The sequence below is a fragment of the Sander lucioperca genome, chromosome 14 (assembly GCF_008315115.2).
Source record: "Sander lucioperca isolate FBNREF2018 chromosome 14, SLUC_FBN_1.2, whole genome shotgun sequence".
Classification (NCBI taxonomy): Eukaryota; Metazoa; Chordata; class Actinopteri; order Perciformes; family Percidae; genus Sander; species Sander lucioperca.
Genome location: NC_050186.1, coordinates 3359939 through 3374503, shown reverse-complemented (window position 1 = coordinate 3374503; position 14565 = coordinate 3359939). Strand labels below are relative to the sequence as shown.

The 14565-nt window shown below is 40.1% G+C and overlaps 1 protein-coding gene across 1 annotated transcript in view; it reads left to right on the top strand.

Annotated features, from left to right (window-relative positions):
- The window catches only part of itga1 (integrin, alpha 1), a 45316-nt gene extending 30751 nt beyond the window's left edge, over positions 1 to 14565 (top strand). The window contains exons 8-30 of the mRNA XM_031317719.2: positions 57 to 207; positions 998 to 1172; positions 1831 to 1904; positions 3190 to 3337; positions 4174 to 4325; positions 4641 to 4784; positions 4917 to 5168; positions 5456 to 5586; positions 6214 to 6389; positions 6491 to 6642; positions 8501 to 8611; positions 10286 to 10362; positions 10677 to 10803; positions 10893 to 10970; positions 11081 to 11157; positions 11279 to 11362; positions 11915 to 12017; positions 12136 to 12252; positions 12479 to 12577; positions 13291 to 13395; positions 13715 to 13810; positions 13916 to 14029; positions 14290 to 14565. Coding sequence (XP_031173579.1) covers positions 57 to 207; positions 998 to 1172; positions 1831 to 1904; positions 3190 to 3337; positions 4174 to 4325; positions 4641 to 4784; positions 4917 to 5168; positions 5456 to 5586; positions 6214 to 6389; positions 6491 to 6642; positions 8501 to 8611; positions 10286 to 10362; positions 10677 to 10803; positions 10893 to 10970; positions 11081 to 11157; positions 11279 to 11362; positions 11915 to 12017; positions 12136 to 12252; positions 12479 to 12577; positions 13291 to 13395; positions 13715 to 13810; positions 13916 to 14029; positions 14290 to 14346 — 2800 coding nt within the window. The 3' untranslated portion in view covers positions 14347 to 14565. The remainder of the gene's footprint in view (positions 1 to 56; positions 208 to 997; positions 1173 to 1830; positions 1905 to 3189; positions 3338 to 4173; positions 4326 to 4640; positions 4785 to 4916; positions 5169 to 5455; positions 5587 to 6213; positions 6390 to 6490; positions 6643 to 8500; positions 8612 to 10285; positions 10363 to 10676; positions 10804 to 10892; positions 10971 to 11080; positions 11158 to 11278; positions 11363 to 11914; positions 12018 to 12135; positions 12253 to 12478; positions 12578 to 13290; positions 13396 to 13714; positions 13811 to 13915; positions 14030 to 14289) is intronic.

Genomic DNA, 14565 nt, shown 5'->3' with positions numbered 1-14565 from the left:
AGGTGCTCCAGAAGTTGCGTTATTTAGACTTTTTTTCAAAATTTTGTACAAATCAGGAAGGAGGCCTTCATGCCGGAGCGTGGTGCACGACCTGGGGTGAAGAAAGTCATGGTGATTGTGACTGACGGAGAGTCACATGACTTCTATAATCTGGACAAGGTCATCAAAGACTGTGAAGATGATGACATCGAGAGGTTTGGCATTGCTGTGGGTACAAACTGTTTTCCCAGATTATGTTAACATGTACAGTACGTGCTGTGTTTTCTGATTTTAGGAGGAAGTGAAGATTTTGCGTTTACTGTTAACAATGAATCCAGAAACCCTTTATTCAAGAAAAGGGTAGCTGGACTATGCAGGCTATAGACATTATAGTAAAGCTGGGCAATGTATCGATATTATATCGATATCGTGATATGAGACTAGATATCGTCTTAGATTTTGGATATCGTAATATTGTAATATGGTATAAGTGGTGTCTTTTCCTGGTTTTAAAGGCTGCATTACAGTAAAGTTATGTCATTTTCTGAACTTACCAGACTGTTGTAACTGTTCTATTATTTGCCTTTACCCACTTAGTCATTATATCCACATTACTGATGATTATTTATAAAAAATCTCATTGTGTGAATATTTTGTGAAAGCACCAATAGTCAACACTACAATATCGTTGCGGTATTTGGTCAAAAATATTGTGATATTTGATTTTCTCCATATCGCCCAGCCCTACATTATAGTGTCATTAGGCCTTTTTACTTTAACTAATTTCATTTGAAATGTATTAAACATTTTGAATCGTTGCAGTCAACCAGCCAGTAAATTAGTTAGAATTTGATAATTTAGTGAAATAACAAGATGTATCAAGGTAAAGATCAGATAAATCAAGGGGAGGTTTTTCTGAATAGTTTCTTTGTTTAACTGTCATTCAAATCAGCTAGTCAGTCATTCCGTCATACCTTTTAAGCCCTGATGTTATTAACATTGTTTATTCATTTTTCAGGTTTTGGGAGACTACAATCGTCAGAACAAAAGTGCAGAAGAAGTGCAAAAGTTTATCAAGGAGATTGCAGCCATCTCCAGTAAGCCGCTAAATGACCACTTCTTTAACGTGTCAGATGAGGTGGCCTTGTTGACCATTGTGGATGCTTTGGGAAGCAAGATTTTTGCCTTGGAAGGTGAATATTGTCCCAGTAAACACACAAACCTGCATAATATGTTCACCTTACTCAATACTCATAAAAGGAATTTTTCGTCATTTTCGGAAATTCGCCAATTCACTTTCTTGCCGAGAGTTAGATTAGCAGGTCAATACCAATTAATGGTAAATTCAATGTATGTATGTATTCAATGTATTAAAAAGAAAAAAAGCATCCCATAAGTAACAATGAAATTAATCTGCGCCTATAAACCACATGATAAACCACCATCTTTTGAATGACTTAAGTATTGGGAGTTCTTTTTTAAAAAGAATGATGCCACTCTCATGTCTGTACGTGAAGTATGGAGCTAGCATGAGGCACGATTATGTGTAATTTTTTCATTTTGCATACTCATTAAAGAAAGCTTCATAATTACCATCCTCATTTGAGAGTGGTATCAATCTTTTTATTTTTTTTTTATCTCACTCTCTGCAAGAAAGGGTTACGAATAAGGATATTCCCCAAAATGTCACACTATTCCTTTAAAGAGATCAGTGTTTTATTTTCTTGACAATAACTCCCTTGATTAAACAATTAATCAGTCATTTTACAATTAGATACTTACAACATTTCATTACATTATGTGGTATTTATTTTTAAATAAAATGTTTAAAATTAACTTCTCCTTCCTCAGCTACAACCGGCAATTTCACCTCCTCCTTCGGGATGGAGATGTCCCAAGCTGGGTTTAGTGCACATACTTCTAAAGTAAGTCTAAGTCCAATTATTTGCTGTACGTCAGATGAATACACAAATACCAGAGAAAGTTAGTGACTTACTGTAAAATCACTGAACTAGACCGAATGAAAGAAGAGTACATGGTATCTTTAGATCACGGCGAAGTTTAGACGTCTGTAGGCGTTTAGTTTAAAAAGGGAGTGTTTATTTTATGTGCTTGCGTGCAAGTGTATGTGTTGGCATGGATGCTAGCTCAACTAATGAACTCGTCCAGACACAATGCCACAGTGTTATGTGTGTTATCACTGGTGCATCTTCAACCCTTTGGTGATTCACCTCGGGCAATAGAAGTTTCCAGACACTCTCTGTCCTCACACTGCTGCAGACTTCAGACTGATGGAGGGAGGTTGAATGAATCAGATGTTTGTTCACTACTGTAAGAACAACATGCGCTGGAGTTAATTCGTAGGTATTTCCTACGTCTATTTAAAAACGTACTCACTTTTCACTCTTCCTGCTCCTCCTGACTCACGTTTATCACCTACTCAATCACTGTGTACACTGTCTCTGAGGATGCAGTGGGTCATTCAACTTAACATAACCAAACTGAGTTGTTCAACTGTGTGTTAAACAAGTGAGGCCTCGCTTTAAGGGTCAGTAGCGGAAAGAGTCCTTTGACGCAGTTCATTGTGACTATTGATGCATGTTATGTCCTGTGTGACCCCTCCCCTTCCTATTAGATCATTCTGCTTCCTGTAGACAAAAGAAAAGATTGATTGGCGTAAATGTTTTTTTTTTCTGCTACTATATTTTATTTTATCCAGGTTATTGACTTGTGTCTATATTTTTAACAGGTTATACTCAGTTCTGCAGGTCATGATTCTTACATCATTGATTGAGCTGTCAATCATTTCTGAAAATGCAATTTCCCAGGCCCCAAGATGATATTTTTTGTATTACTTGTTTACTTCTTTAATTCATAATGATTTGAATGAATGTACTTTTTAGTCCACTACATTTATTTGACAGCTTTAGTTACTAGTAACTTTGCAGGTTCAGATTTTAGATACAAATGTATGTTTAATAAATAAAATATAACTTTGTACAGATTACTTAAAAAACTGAACTTTTACATGTAATTGAGTATTTTTACATTGTGGTAAATTACTACTGAGGATCTGAGTACTTCTTCCTCCACTGTTTTGGGATCACAGTAAAGATGACAACATTATTTTATTTTTATTTTCACTAACTAACTAATTCTTCTAATCTAATAGTCAACTGTTCCTGATATCAGCTCTGTTGTCTCTCGTAGGAAGGTGTGTTACTGGGAGCAGTGGGAGCGTATGACTGGAACGGGACAGTAGTCATGCATACTGCTGGAGGAACAATCACTCCAGGGAAGACCCAGTTCTACGACCCAGGGACTGAGGCCGGGTACGAAGGACTTGCTGGGTACCTCGGTGAGTTGACTTGTAATGTGTTAAAGGCCCCAAAAACATATTTTTCTCAATCAGCTTATTACTCTGAGTGATAGAGTACATGAATCATGGATGTATAGATGGTGCGTGACTGCATATGTATATTTATGTTTTTTTCAGTTGGCCCCGCCCATGTGTCCCTGCAAAAATACAAAAAACATACACCAATAGATAAGCTGAATACAATACAGAGAGAATACAGACTTTATGCATGCATGAACAACTCTATCTGAGCGGGGAGTTTTGTGTTAAACCAAAAGAGATAAAGTAGATAATTTCAGAGATTAGGTTACATTTTTACAGCTGCAGAATAAATATAGAGTTTCTGTTGCAAGGAGGAGAAAGATATGTAAGCAGATGCCTCCAAATCTTTGTCACATAAATAATATACACAGGCCTTTGTCTCCGTCCTGCTGCCTTTTATGGCTCGTAGAGCAACCACAGCATCTTAATATCAAGTTATTTAATCAACATGTCATTAGAAAGAGCACTGGTGGGTCCAGGCTCGCGTACTGTAAACTCAGCTGTTGGCACATGCTCATACCTAATGGTCTGACTGCAGACTTTGCATACGTAGCCTTTGTGTGCTTGTCTGTGAGTGAGTGAGTGTGTTTGTATGTGTTCCTGCCAGTTTCCGGTGTGTTTTATAGTTTCCTCCACACAGTGAGATGTAAACAGCTGGCTGAAGAAGCATTTAAAAATATCCTTCGAAGAGAATGTGTTTTTCTCAGGACGTCGTTAAGTGCATATAATGTAAAACACATTCCTGATGATGCCTGTTTATCTATGCGTGCTTGTGTATGCACATGTCTCTGCAGGCTATGATGTCCAGTCAGCATCCACCCCTGATGGAGTGCTGTACATCACAGGTGCACCGCGGTATAACCACACAGGCCGGGTTGTTATCTATCGTCTGAATAAAGAGAACAACACAGTCATTGTCGTTTCACAGATACTGAAAGGAGAACAGGTAAGCCTATTTCAGTTTGGCTTCTGGGCTAGCCTCCATTTCTCAGTTTATTTTTGAAGGGAAGGCATTTTTTTCATCAATCTCTCATCAATCGGACTTAAGATAAGATAAGATAAGACTGTATTGATCCCTGTGGGAAAATAACCGTTACAGCAGCACAGAGAGAGGCTAAAAGGTAAGAAAAACTTTGGTGGCCCTGAGGTGCAAAACACAACACTGGACAAAACATAATAAGAAAAAAAAATGTGTTTTCTGTTTTGTCGCTCTGTTTTCTGAATTATCATGAAGTTGTCTGTAATGTGTTGTGTTTCGCAGATTGGTTCCTACTTTGGCAGCGTCCTGCAGACTGTCGACGTGGATGGTGATTCCTACACGGATCTCCTCTTGGTCGGAGCTCCAATGTACATGGGCACAGAAAGAAACGAGCAGGGACTAGTCTACGTCTACAAACTCAAGCAGGTACAGAAGAATCACTAAAAAGAAAATTAGGTATTTTGTGCGTTTGTTTGTCTTTGATTAAAAGCGCTTGTGTCAGATTGTGATTGTGATTTTTGTCTCATGTCCTAGTTTTTGTCTTTGCTTCATTCCCAGGACGGCCAGTTTGAGCACGAGTTCACTTTAAAGCCAATCAATCAGTCCTGTTGTACTGCCCACTCAGCCAGCTGCACTAATAAAAATGAACCATGTGGTGCCCGGTTTGGTACGGCCATCGCAGCAGTAACAGATCTCAATCTTGACGGGTTTAATGACGTGGCGATTGGTGCACCTTTTGAGAACGACCACCGAGGGGCTGTCTACATCTATCACGGAGATAAGACGTCACTGAAAGAGAAATTTGTACAGGTGAGAACAGTGTCAGTGCCACTCACTCACTTAATACCAAAATACCTGTATTTGTTTTTTTAGATTAAAGGGAAATGCTGGTATATTTCTTCCTGGCATACATATACGTATTTCCCATGAATGTGTCTTTCTGTTGGACTTGTGTGTGAAATAATTCATGTAAAGGTCATGTTTATTTGAAAAGGCTCTACAACAGAGGTGACAAGTGCAAAGTTAGCATGACCCATACAACATTTTAAACCAGAATGTCTCTCTAATGTGCTCTAATTGGTTCTGTGTCTCTTTAGCGTATCCCTGCAGGTGGGGACGGTGAAAAGGTGAAATTCTTTGGGCAGTCCATACATGGAGTCATGGATCTAAATGGAGATGGAATCACTGATGTAACCATAGGAGGTCTGGGAGGTGCTTCCCTATTCTGGTGAGACGTGGCCCATCCTCACATATAAACATTCACCCTTTTAAACTACACATTCCACCTGAATCATAACCAGCAGCAGCGCCCGTATCCCGGAGACTTCATCTTACATGTCTGTTTTGCATTGTCTTACTTGGGTTTAGACAGCTGTACATGTCCGACTGGGCTTGTAGGCTTGAGACCAACAACTTCCTAATGATCTCTCTGTTACAACCCCTGGCTGTTGGACTTCAACCCGCAACATTTTGAATCAGCCCACAACATGATTTAACTTCCCAGGCAGGCCTACTCCCACAGTTTCTACTGGCAGAGGCTCAGCTAAGCTGTGTGAAAACTTCATCTCCCAAGTGGCTTAGAGTTTAAATAGGATTTGGCACAGGCAGCTGTTCTTCCTGGACTGTTTGCTGTGTTTTAGAAAGCTCAACGGTTGGATAGAGAGGCCAAGTTTTATGCTCAAATGCATCCGTTTCTTGTTCCTTCCTTGTATAAGTACATGCATGCACACACACACACACACACACACACACACACACACACACACACACACACACACACACACACACACATCACACCAACAACAACAACTACACTTGTTTTCAAGACGTTGGCATGTCTGTTTCATTTCATCAGGTCCAGAGATGTTGCAGAGCTCCGTGCCAACATGACTTTTGACCCTTTTAAAATCAACCTGCAGCAGACTCAGCATCAGTGTGAACATGGTGGACGCAAATCTGTGTGTGTGACAACTGAGGTGTGTTTCGTCTACAGTATCAAATCTGACAAGCAGGACGTAAACACTTCTGCAGGTGAGCCATGCAGCATCCTATTCATTCATTTCTCTGCGTCATTACTATTTAAGTGGCTGTGCTTCATTACTACATGTTGTCTTTTCTGTTGTGTCCTGCAGAGATCCGCTACAATCTGACCCTGGATGCTCTGCGTGCAAAAGCCAGGGCCTCATTTATTTATTTGGATGATAAAAGTGATCGTAAAATTACCAGGAACTTCACCATCAAAGACAGAGAGAGAAAATGTGTGCAAGAAACCTTCATGATGTCGGCAAGTACTCTGATCTTTATGATATACACATGGGGTTACTTATGATTTCTTACCTATACGAAATCAATATTTTTAACCACGTATCCACAAGACAAAGTAATCAGATCAACTGGATTACTACAAGTTCTGTGACATTCATTCATGAACATTTTATTAATTGTAGGCTTGTCGAAGATGGTTAACGGTGTTTTGAGCCAGAAAGGAGACAAGACAAAGCTGTGAGAAGTCCTATGCGAAGCAGGAAGACATTGGTTCTAACATGAAACAGATCCGTCCTGATCAAAGCATGCTGAGTACAGCCCCGTGCTGCTCTGAGTGATAAATTATCTGTAGAGAGTTGGAGGGTTGGAAAGAGAAGGTGAACAAGGAAAGAAAAATGTGACAAAGTTACGGTCCAGGTCAAGGAAGATTTCTACAAGTGGCCTAACAAGCACATCACACGCTATTCATCACAGTTGAAACCTTTGTACGTTACAACTACACCCATTGTAAACCTAAGCGGTCTCTGGCAATGTGACATTTAAAGCCATGTGTACAAAGTTTCTCATTCCAGCCGTTCACTGCAGCAATGGATTTCTCTGAATAGCCTCTAGGCGAGAGAAAGAAGAACTAATCAGTGGAAACAGCTGTTGTTGCTGTGTCATGCCAGGCAATGAATACTTGCTCTGTTCTAATGTGCCAGTTTGTGCAGAATCTTCCCACATACTGCAGTGCAGAGAGGTCCTCAAGGGTCAGAACATTTGTACCACAACTATCTTACCTGAGTCCAAGATGGACCAGACCCAAATCTGAACATAACTGAACAACTGTATGAACCAAAAGCATGTTTGATACTCAGTGTGGGCTGAAGCAATGTCAGTTTGTGACAGAATCCAGCTCCAAGTCAGTAATGTGCCTGACTAAAGATGCAGTATGTGTTCCTCATGTCATACTTTTTCTCAGGTTTAATCAAAATGTGGCACAGGCTCAAGAGAAAAACTCATGTTTATTTATTATTTTATTTATTTCCATCAGCCTTTGCTGTACTTTGTGTTTAGTGGTAATTAGTAGTTAGCATCATAACACGCTAAACTAAGATGGTAAACATGGTAAACATTATAGCAGCATGTTAGCATTGACATTGTGAATATGTTAGCGTGTTGATTTTACCATTTAGCGCTGGCATGGCTTGAGACTCTCAGGGCCTTATTTTTGTGGTGGCGTTACAACCAGTGCAAACCGACCATTGAATATTTTCCTGACCTCACAATTTGCTTCGCTTTTATGTGTGGTGCGAGAGCACACATAGAGCACAAAGTGCACAGGACAGGTGGTAGATTTACTCAAATGGAGAAGCGCAAAGCAAGTTGTTGGGATTTGGGTGGAAATTGTGCCTTAGACCTTTAGCTCAAATAGACGTCTTAGCACCCCGTCTGTTTCTGGCGCAATGTCAGCCTGCTGCCAAACTGATGGTTTTGCCAGCATTTTTACAGGTTTGTTGACACTTCTGTAGTTATTTTTTTACCAAAGCTTAGATATCATCACTGTCAGAGATTCCTGATATCTCGAACTCTGAAATACAACTCAGAGGCTGACGATAACGTTCTGTCTGAACGATATGAGTTAGATGCAAATAAGGTGCAACAATTCTGAACAAAAGAGTCAGGGAGCTTTTGATCAAGCCTGTACACACCCACATAGTCCCGAGTGGGGACTACTAAGCCAAATAAGTGAAAACACCTGTGCAGGTGGACAATGGGTGTGTAGGATCTTTAAGTCCTTCTTTGCTTACATCCTCTTTATCCTCCTCCAACTTTTCTTTCCCCTCCCTTCTTCTCCTCACCCTCCTCTGTCGTGCTCCACCTGTCCCCTTTTCCAGGCCCGGCTTGACTTCCGAGACCCTCTCATGGTATCTTTAGAATTTGGACTTGCTGATGAAGACCAAGGCCCCGTCCTGGATGAAAGCCTTCCCAGATCCATCAATAAGACAGTAAGAGAGTCTTTCACTTGTAAGAGTCTCTCTCAGCATGTTAAGTATAAACTGCTAAATAACAGTAAACAGAAGATTTAGAGTCACAGACAGGAAGGATTTGAACCTCGTCTTAAACATCCTCCATCTGTCTGTCTTTATAATCCAAGAGTGAATAGTGGGGTGTTCTTGTCTGCTTTTACACCACATTAGCATCTGCAACAGCTGACTACCATCCTGCATTTTTTCCCTCAAAGACTGCATTCGTGTTTGAACGCCAACAGTCAGGACAGTCTTCCCACACTCCCCCATGCATATTTGTTCCAACAAGAGGTTCTCTAGATAATTGTTGCCATGAGTGATGTGTCCAGATAAAGAGGGAAGGTATTACATGGGAAGTCAGCTTCAACACGTAACAAAGAATGCCATTAAAGCCTGGGTGTGTTGTAGCAACAACACCACCTCCCCTCACTTCTTAAAGGTCCAGTGTGTAACATGTTTAGTTGTTCATTATCAAAATCTGTGTTGCCCGTTCACAAACGTGTCCTTTTTAATGAATATTTACCACCACCATCAATTCCAAGTATTCCTTTTGGCTTGAAATTTTACATTTGCATTCGCATGAACTGGGGTAGACACTCCATATTCATGCACCATCTTGAAATACGTTAGCCGGTAAGGGACATACAGGACATACTGCTCCGCCTTTTGCGTTTTCGCTGTCACATGATAAATTCACAGGTTCTGCTAATGCTGCTAATGGGTATCGTAGCTTCCCGGCCCCAGCAAGTTTGAAGAAGGAAACATGGAGGACCACACATATTCAAAATCCAAATTTCAGGAACAGGAGTCTTCTTCATCGCCCAGAAAAAGAGAAAGGATATAGAAAAGAGCAAGAGACCGGCTTTTTGAAGCGTGGAGGCTACCGTAGCTGTAATACGTACTTTGAACTGCGTGGTGCAAGAGAGTTGATTGCGATATATGATCTCAACGCTAGATGGGAAAAATTCCTACACACTTTAACACATGGCCACATGTTATGTGTTTATTAGCCTTGACACATCCTCAGTTTCACATACTGCCAAAGCAGCAATGCATGCCACACTTATATACAAGCGAGGAAGCGTTATTAGGACCTCTCCTGTTATTGTTATTAAAAGGAAGAGAAGAGACACCCACACACAGAAGGAGGAAGTCATCAAACGGAAGGTTTTTTTTTTGTCATTGTGCTGCATACGATATTCTTTCGTCCTTTCTTGGGAGAGTAGACACTGTTGATCTTAACAGTCCAGTGGGAGAGCGTTGAGAATGGGAACAAATTTGACGGTGACCCTCAAACAGTCTGAGGGAAAAGTCAGAGGAAATGGAGGTCATCTGAGTGATCTCTTTGAGTCAGTGATACAAACAAATACAACTTAAATAACACTGGCACTGGGAATTTAGCCTACACTCATTGATTAATTGGATGGACAAAATAATACATAAAACCTCTCAGTATAATGCATCACACAGTTCAACAGCTCCACAGACTACATAGATTTGAATCCAGTTGACAACACCTCCCCCAAAACATTGTATTATTATAACATTTATTTATTATTATATTTTACAATAAGCTAAATACATTTTTGACTGGAGTAGGACTTAAAGGTTTCACTACTTTACATCTTGAAAGTGTTTGTCTCTATCTTGTAGATTCCCCTAGTGGACTGTGGAAGGGATGAGAAGTGCATTGCTGACCTCTCTCTCAAAGCAGAGCCTAATGTCAAAAGGTAAGTGGAATTAGAATTAAAGGATATGTTCACTCTTTTTCAAGTCTGTTTTCAAACAATACTAGCATTCCCATATGTACATTAAAAAAGATATTGGTTGCTGTAAGTGTTCCTCCTGTTGTTATTTGGTTATTATATACTGAAGTTGTTTAATTTGTACTGTATCTTAATTATGGTGTCTCACACCACAATTATTAACAACATAGTTATTAGACCTTATTAGCAGCAAACCCAACCAGTGCATGACTGCACCCTTGTGGGGAGGCATGTGCATCACAACCAAGCATGCTGACAGTTTTTATTTATTTCTCCAGAATGATGATCAAAGCAAACAAAGACAAGATTGACGTGAACATCAACGTTAGAAACAGCAAAGACAACGCATACAACACAAAAGTTACCGTCAGTTTCACACCGAACATTAACTATGTTAAAGTAGAGGTGAGATTTCTCGTACTCCTCTGTCTGCATCATTTTATATGGATTGAAGCGATGTGTGTGAGTATACTTGTTTTATTTTGTATTATCAGCCAGAGATGGCATGCACTCTGAATCACACAAAGGTGGAGTGTGCTGTTGGATACCCCTTCTTGGGACGCAATGTAGAGGTTAGTTTTAAGCATACGTCACATTTACCAGGCTACATACTACCTGCTATTAGTCATTTTTTATCTTTACTACTGCTAATTAAAGATATGATGTGCTCTAATCTCCACAGGAAAATTTCAAAGTGAAATTTGAGGTAAATCCCAAACATATCCAGGATGTAATTCAGATCAATGTGACAGCTACAAGGTGAGAGAATCAGCACATTATTTTTCATTAACAGTTTGAAGTTGTTTGCATTAAAAAACAAAGATTCTGTTTCTGTATGTAAAATTGTAAAACAAATAATAATAATAATAATTTCCCACAGTGACAGTGAAGAGCTGGCCCTGCATGACAACACAGTGCACATCTCCATCCCTGTGAAGTATGAAGCTGGACTCATATTCTCAGTGTGAGTAACTGGACTCCTTACTGATCATGTATACTGCTCCTCTGCCATGTTGTATTGTAAAATATTTGTCGTTTTCAGTCACAGCAGGCAGCTGATTTCAGCGATAAAGCTCTAAGAACTCACTGTACACTACCTGCCCCACACCAAACAGCAGACAGACACAGTTAGTTACCAGCTGGTAAACATAGTTTAGCAGCTAAAGAATCAGATATTTCCCTCAGGAGTTGGTAGAGACCAAAAACACCAAAACCAAAATATGTTCAACATATCAACTTTATAAGTTGATATTATGTTATTGTTGTGTTTACAGCTTGTTGTGCTGCCCACAAGTTGTCAAAAAATGTATCAATGCAGGTTTAATAAAGTCATTAGGAAATGCTGTGTTGAATCGGTGGAGTTCCCATTTGATAAGAGTGCCTTAGATTGGTACCAAGAGTTTTTTTTCATGGTACTGAAATTCTACATTTAAAATATGAACATCTGTTAGTATTTCAAGTTGTGATTGAGAACGGAAAAATCGAATATGATCTTGTTTTAAAATGCATCTTTCAGGCGGCCTGTGGATCAACACGTCGAAGTAAAAGAGGGTGAACAGTATTCCAGTGCATTCAATGACACCAGGATGATCGGAGAGGAGGTCAACATCAGCTACATGGTAACAGAGATCCTACCCACTGATTTGTTAATGTAAACATAGAGTATACCGCTGCATGCAGCTGTGGTTTGTTTGGTAATCCAGATATTATTTCACTCTCCATCTCACATCTTAACAGGTGGAGAAGTCAGGTGATATGGTGTTTCCTCCTCTTGACCTTACAGTAAAGTATCCTGACCTGTCGCCTCGGCAGAACAACTTACTTTACCTAACACATGTCACCACCAGCCCACAGGTATGCATGCACACACACACACACGCACACACACACAGACACACACACACACACGCACACACACGCACACACACACACGCACGCACGCACGCACACACGCATGCACACACACACACACACACACACACATGCACACACGCATGCACACACACACACACACACACACAGTGGAAATGTATCTGAACAGACAGACCCTCCTTCACATCTGCTTCTGCTTTCTCTCCAGGTGAAATGTGACGCAGAACGTTGGATCAACCCTCATAAAATTAACCCAAATACTATAATTCCCAATACAAAGAAAGAAACTCTCAGTGTCTTTCTGCTGGTGAGTGATGAGCCTCAATCAATCTGTCAGACTGAAACACTGTGTTTCTCCCTGAAGCTCCTCTTAACTGTTTAACTGTGAACTTGAGTCAGTTTATAGTACACATCAAATTGATCACATTTAGACATAAGATGCACTCATTGTATGATTAAAATCTGAGCTCACATCTTTTTCAATCTTACAGTAAGCATCTGCAAAATACTTTTAAATGTAGCTTGATATAATTAAAATTAAGCCTCCTTTGCATGTAGCTGTAATCTCAAAATAAGCAACATTTTCACAATTAGTTTTGTCTTTAAATGTCACTTAACTAAAATGAAAAGGGACAAATGCACAGGAGGCCATATATTAAAATACAAAACAGACAGACAGCCAGTCTGAAGGTATTCAAACAGTATCAAGCCAAGATATGTTTTCCAATAAAAAGAGTTGACACTTAAGTTATTAGTCATGCCATAAATTACCAGGCTAAAGTTTGAGTTTAAGTTGTTTACAAGTTGTTTAAGGTGCATTGCGTCCTACACATCTGCAAGCAAATGTTTATTTAAAGCTCTTTATATTTTTTTATTTATATTATACAAAGTATAATATAAATAAAAAATATACTCACTCAGGATTTGAATCCTCAATTATTATGATCTGTGTGTGTGTGTGTGTGTGTGTGTGTGTGTGTGTGTTTCTGTCTAACCGGGTGAGTTTGATTTGCTCTACAGAGCTGTGAAAACCTCAACTGTGCATCATTTAGCTGCTCCATCCCTGAAGCTACGATCAGTCAGGTCAACGTTACATTCAGAGTGTGGAAACCTACGTTCATCAAGGTAGGTTTAAGGTGTTTCATGGGGGCTTATTTTTGGCTTGTCTCAGTTGTTTGGTTTGTCAAAGAAGACTTCTAGGCAAGACCCGCCCTTTAATAGCATTCACACACTACTATTGGCCAGGCGTCCATGCTTACGCAAGGTAACGTAACCCGATTTGTTCAGGTCCTATCTCCTGACCAATTGGCTATCCTAACCTTAACCACTTGAGGTCAATGCCTAACCCCAACCAATCGAGCTGCTTCGTAGGGCGGGACTTAGCTAGAAGCCTTTCTGATGGATAGACAGGAAAGCAAACATTTAAAGGAGATTTATCTTACAGGGCGAGTTTACCAGCCTGTACATGTTGGTGAATGCCACGCTGGGGATCAAAAACACAGACCTGTTTGAACTGAGCAGCAGCGACAGGACCAGAAGTGTAAGTCATAACGTTTTTTGTATTGTATGCGTATATTGTCATTGTATGCTTGTGTGTGTTTGCATGCATGTGTACATTTACTCTTTGTATGTGTGTGCCAATCAGGTGAAGATCCAGGTTTCGAAAGAGAGCTTAGGAGGAATCCCTATTTGGATCATCATCATCAGCATCCTGATAGGACTCCTGATCTTAGCACTTGTGATCTTCGCTCTCTGGAAGGTAATATATTTCCTGAGTCAGACTGCAGAGTATTTTAAATCTTCAAATGCCTGGTGACCATCTGTGGCAGCTTGTCACTGCAGAGCCAATGAAGCTACAAACAGGAGACGGTCAGCTTAGCTAAAAGTGGTATTGATCTTCTCATTTACAGTAACTCTCAACAAGAAAAGAGAATGAGCATATTTCACAAAATGTCGAACTATTGCTTTCCTATTGACTTTTAGTAGGTAGCTTTATAACTGAGTTTTCTGCTCCTCCAGATGGGCTTCTTCAAGAGAAAAAACAGGGACTACTCAAAGGAGGAAATGATGGACTGAGGTATCCAGACATCCAGCAGCAAGCAGCTATGTGACCGACTGCTTCCAGAGCCATCAGGTCGCACAAAGTGACGGGCAGACTTTTAAACAGATAGTCGGACAGATGGAGGAGACGTCATAAAACCCACAGACACCTCAGTGCTACAACACAGTGGCGAAAACTCCTGTGCAGACCTGGGTCAAATAATGTTTGCAAATACTTCCCAAACCTTGTCTTTT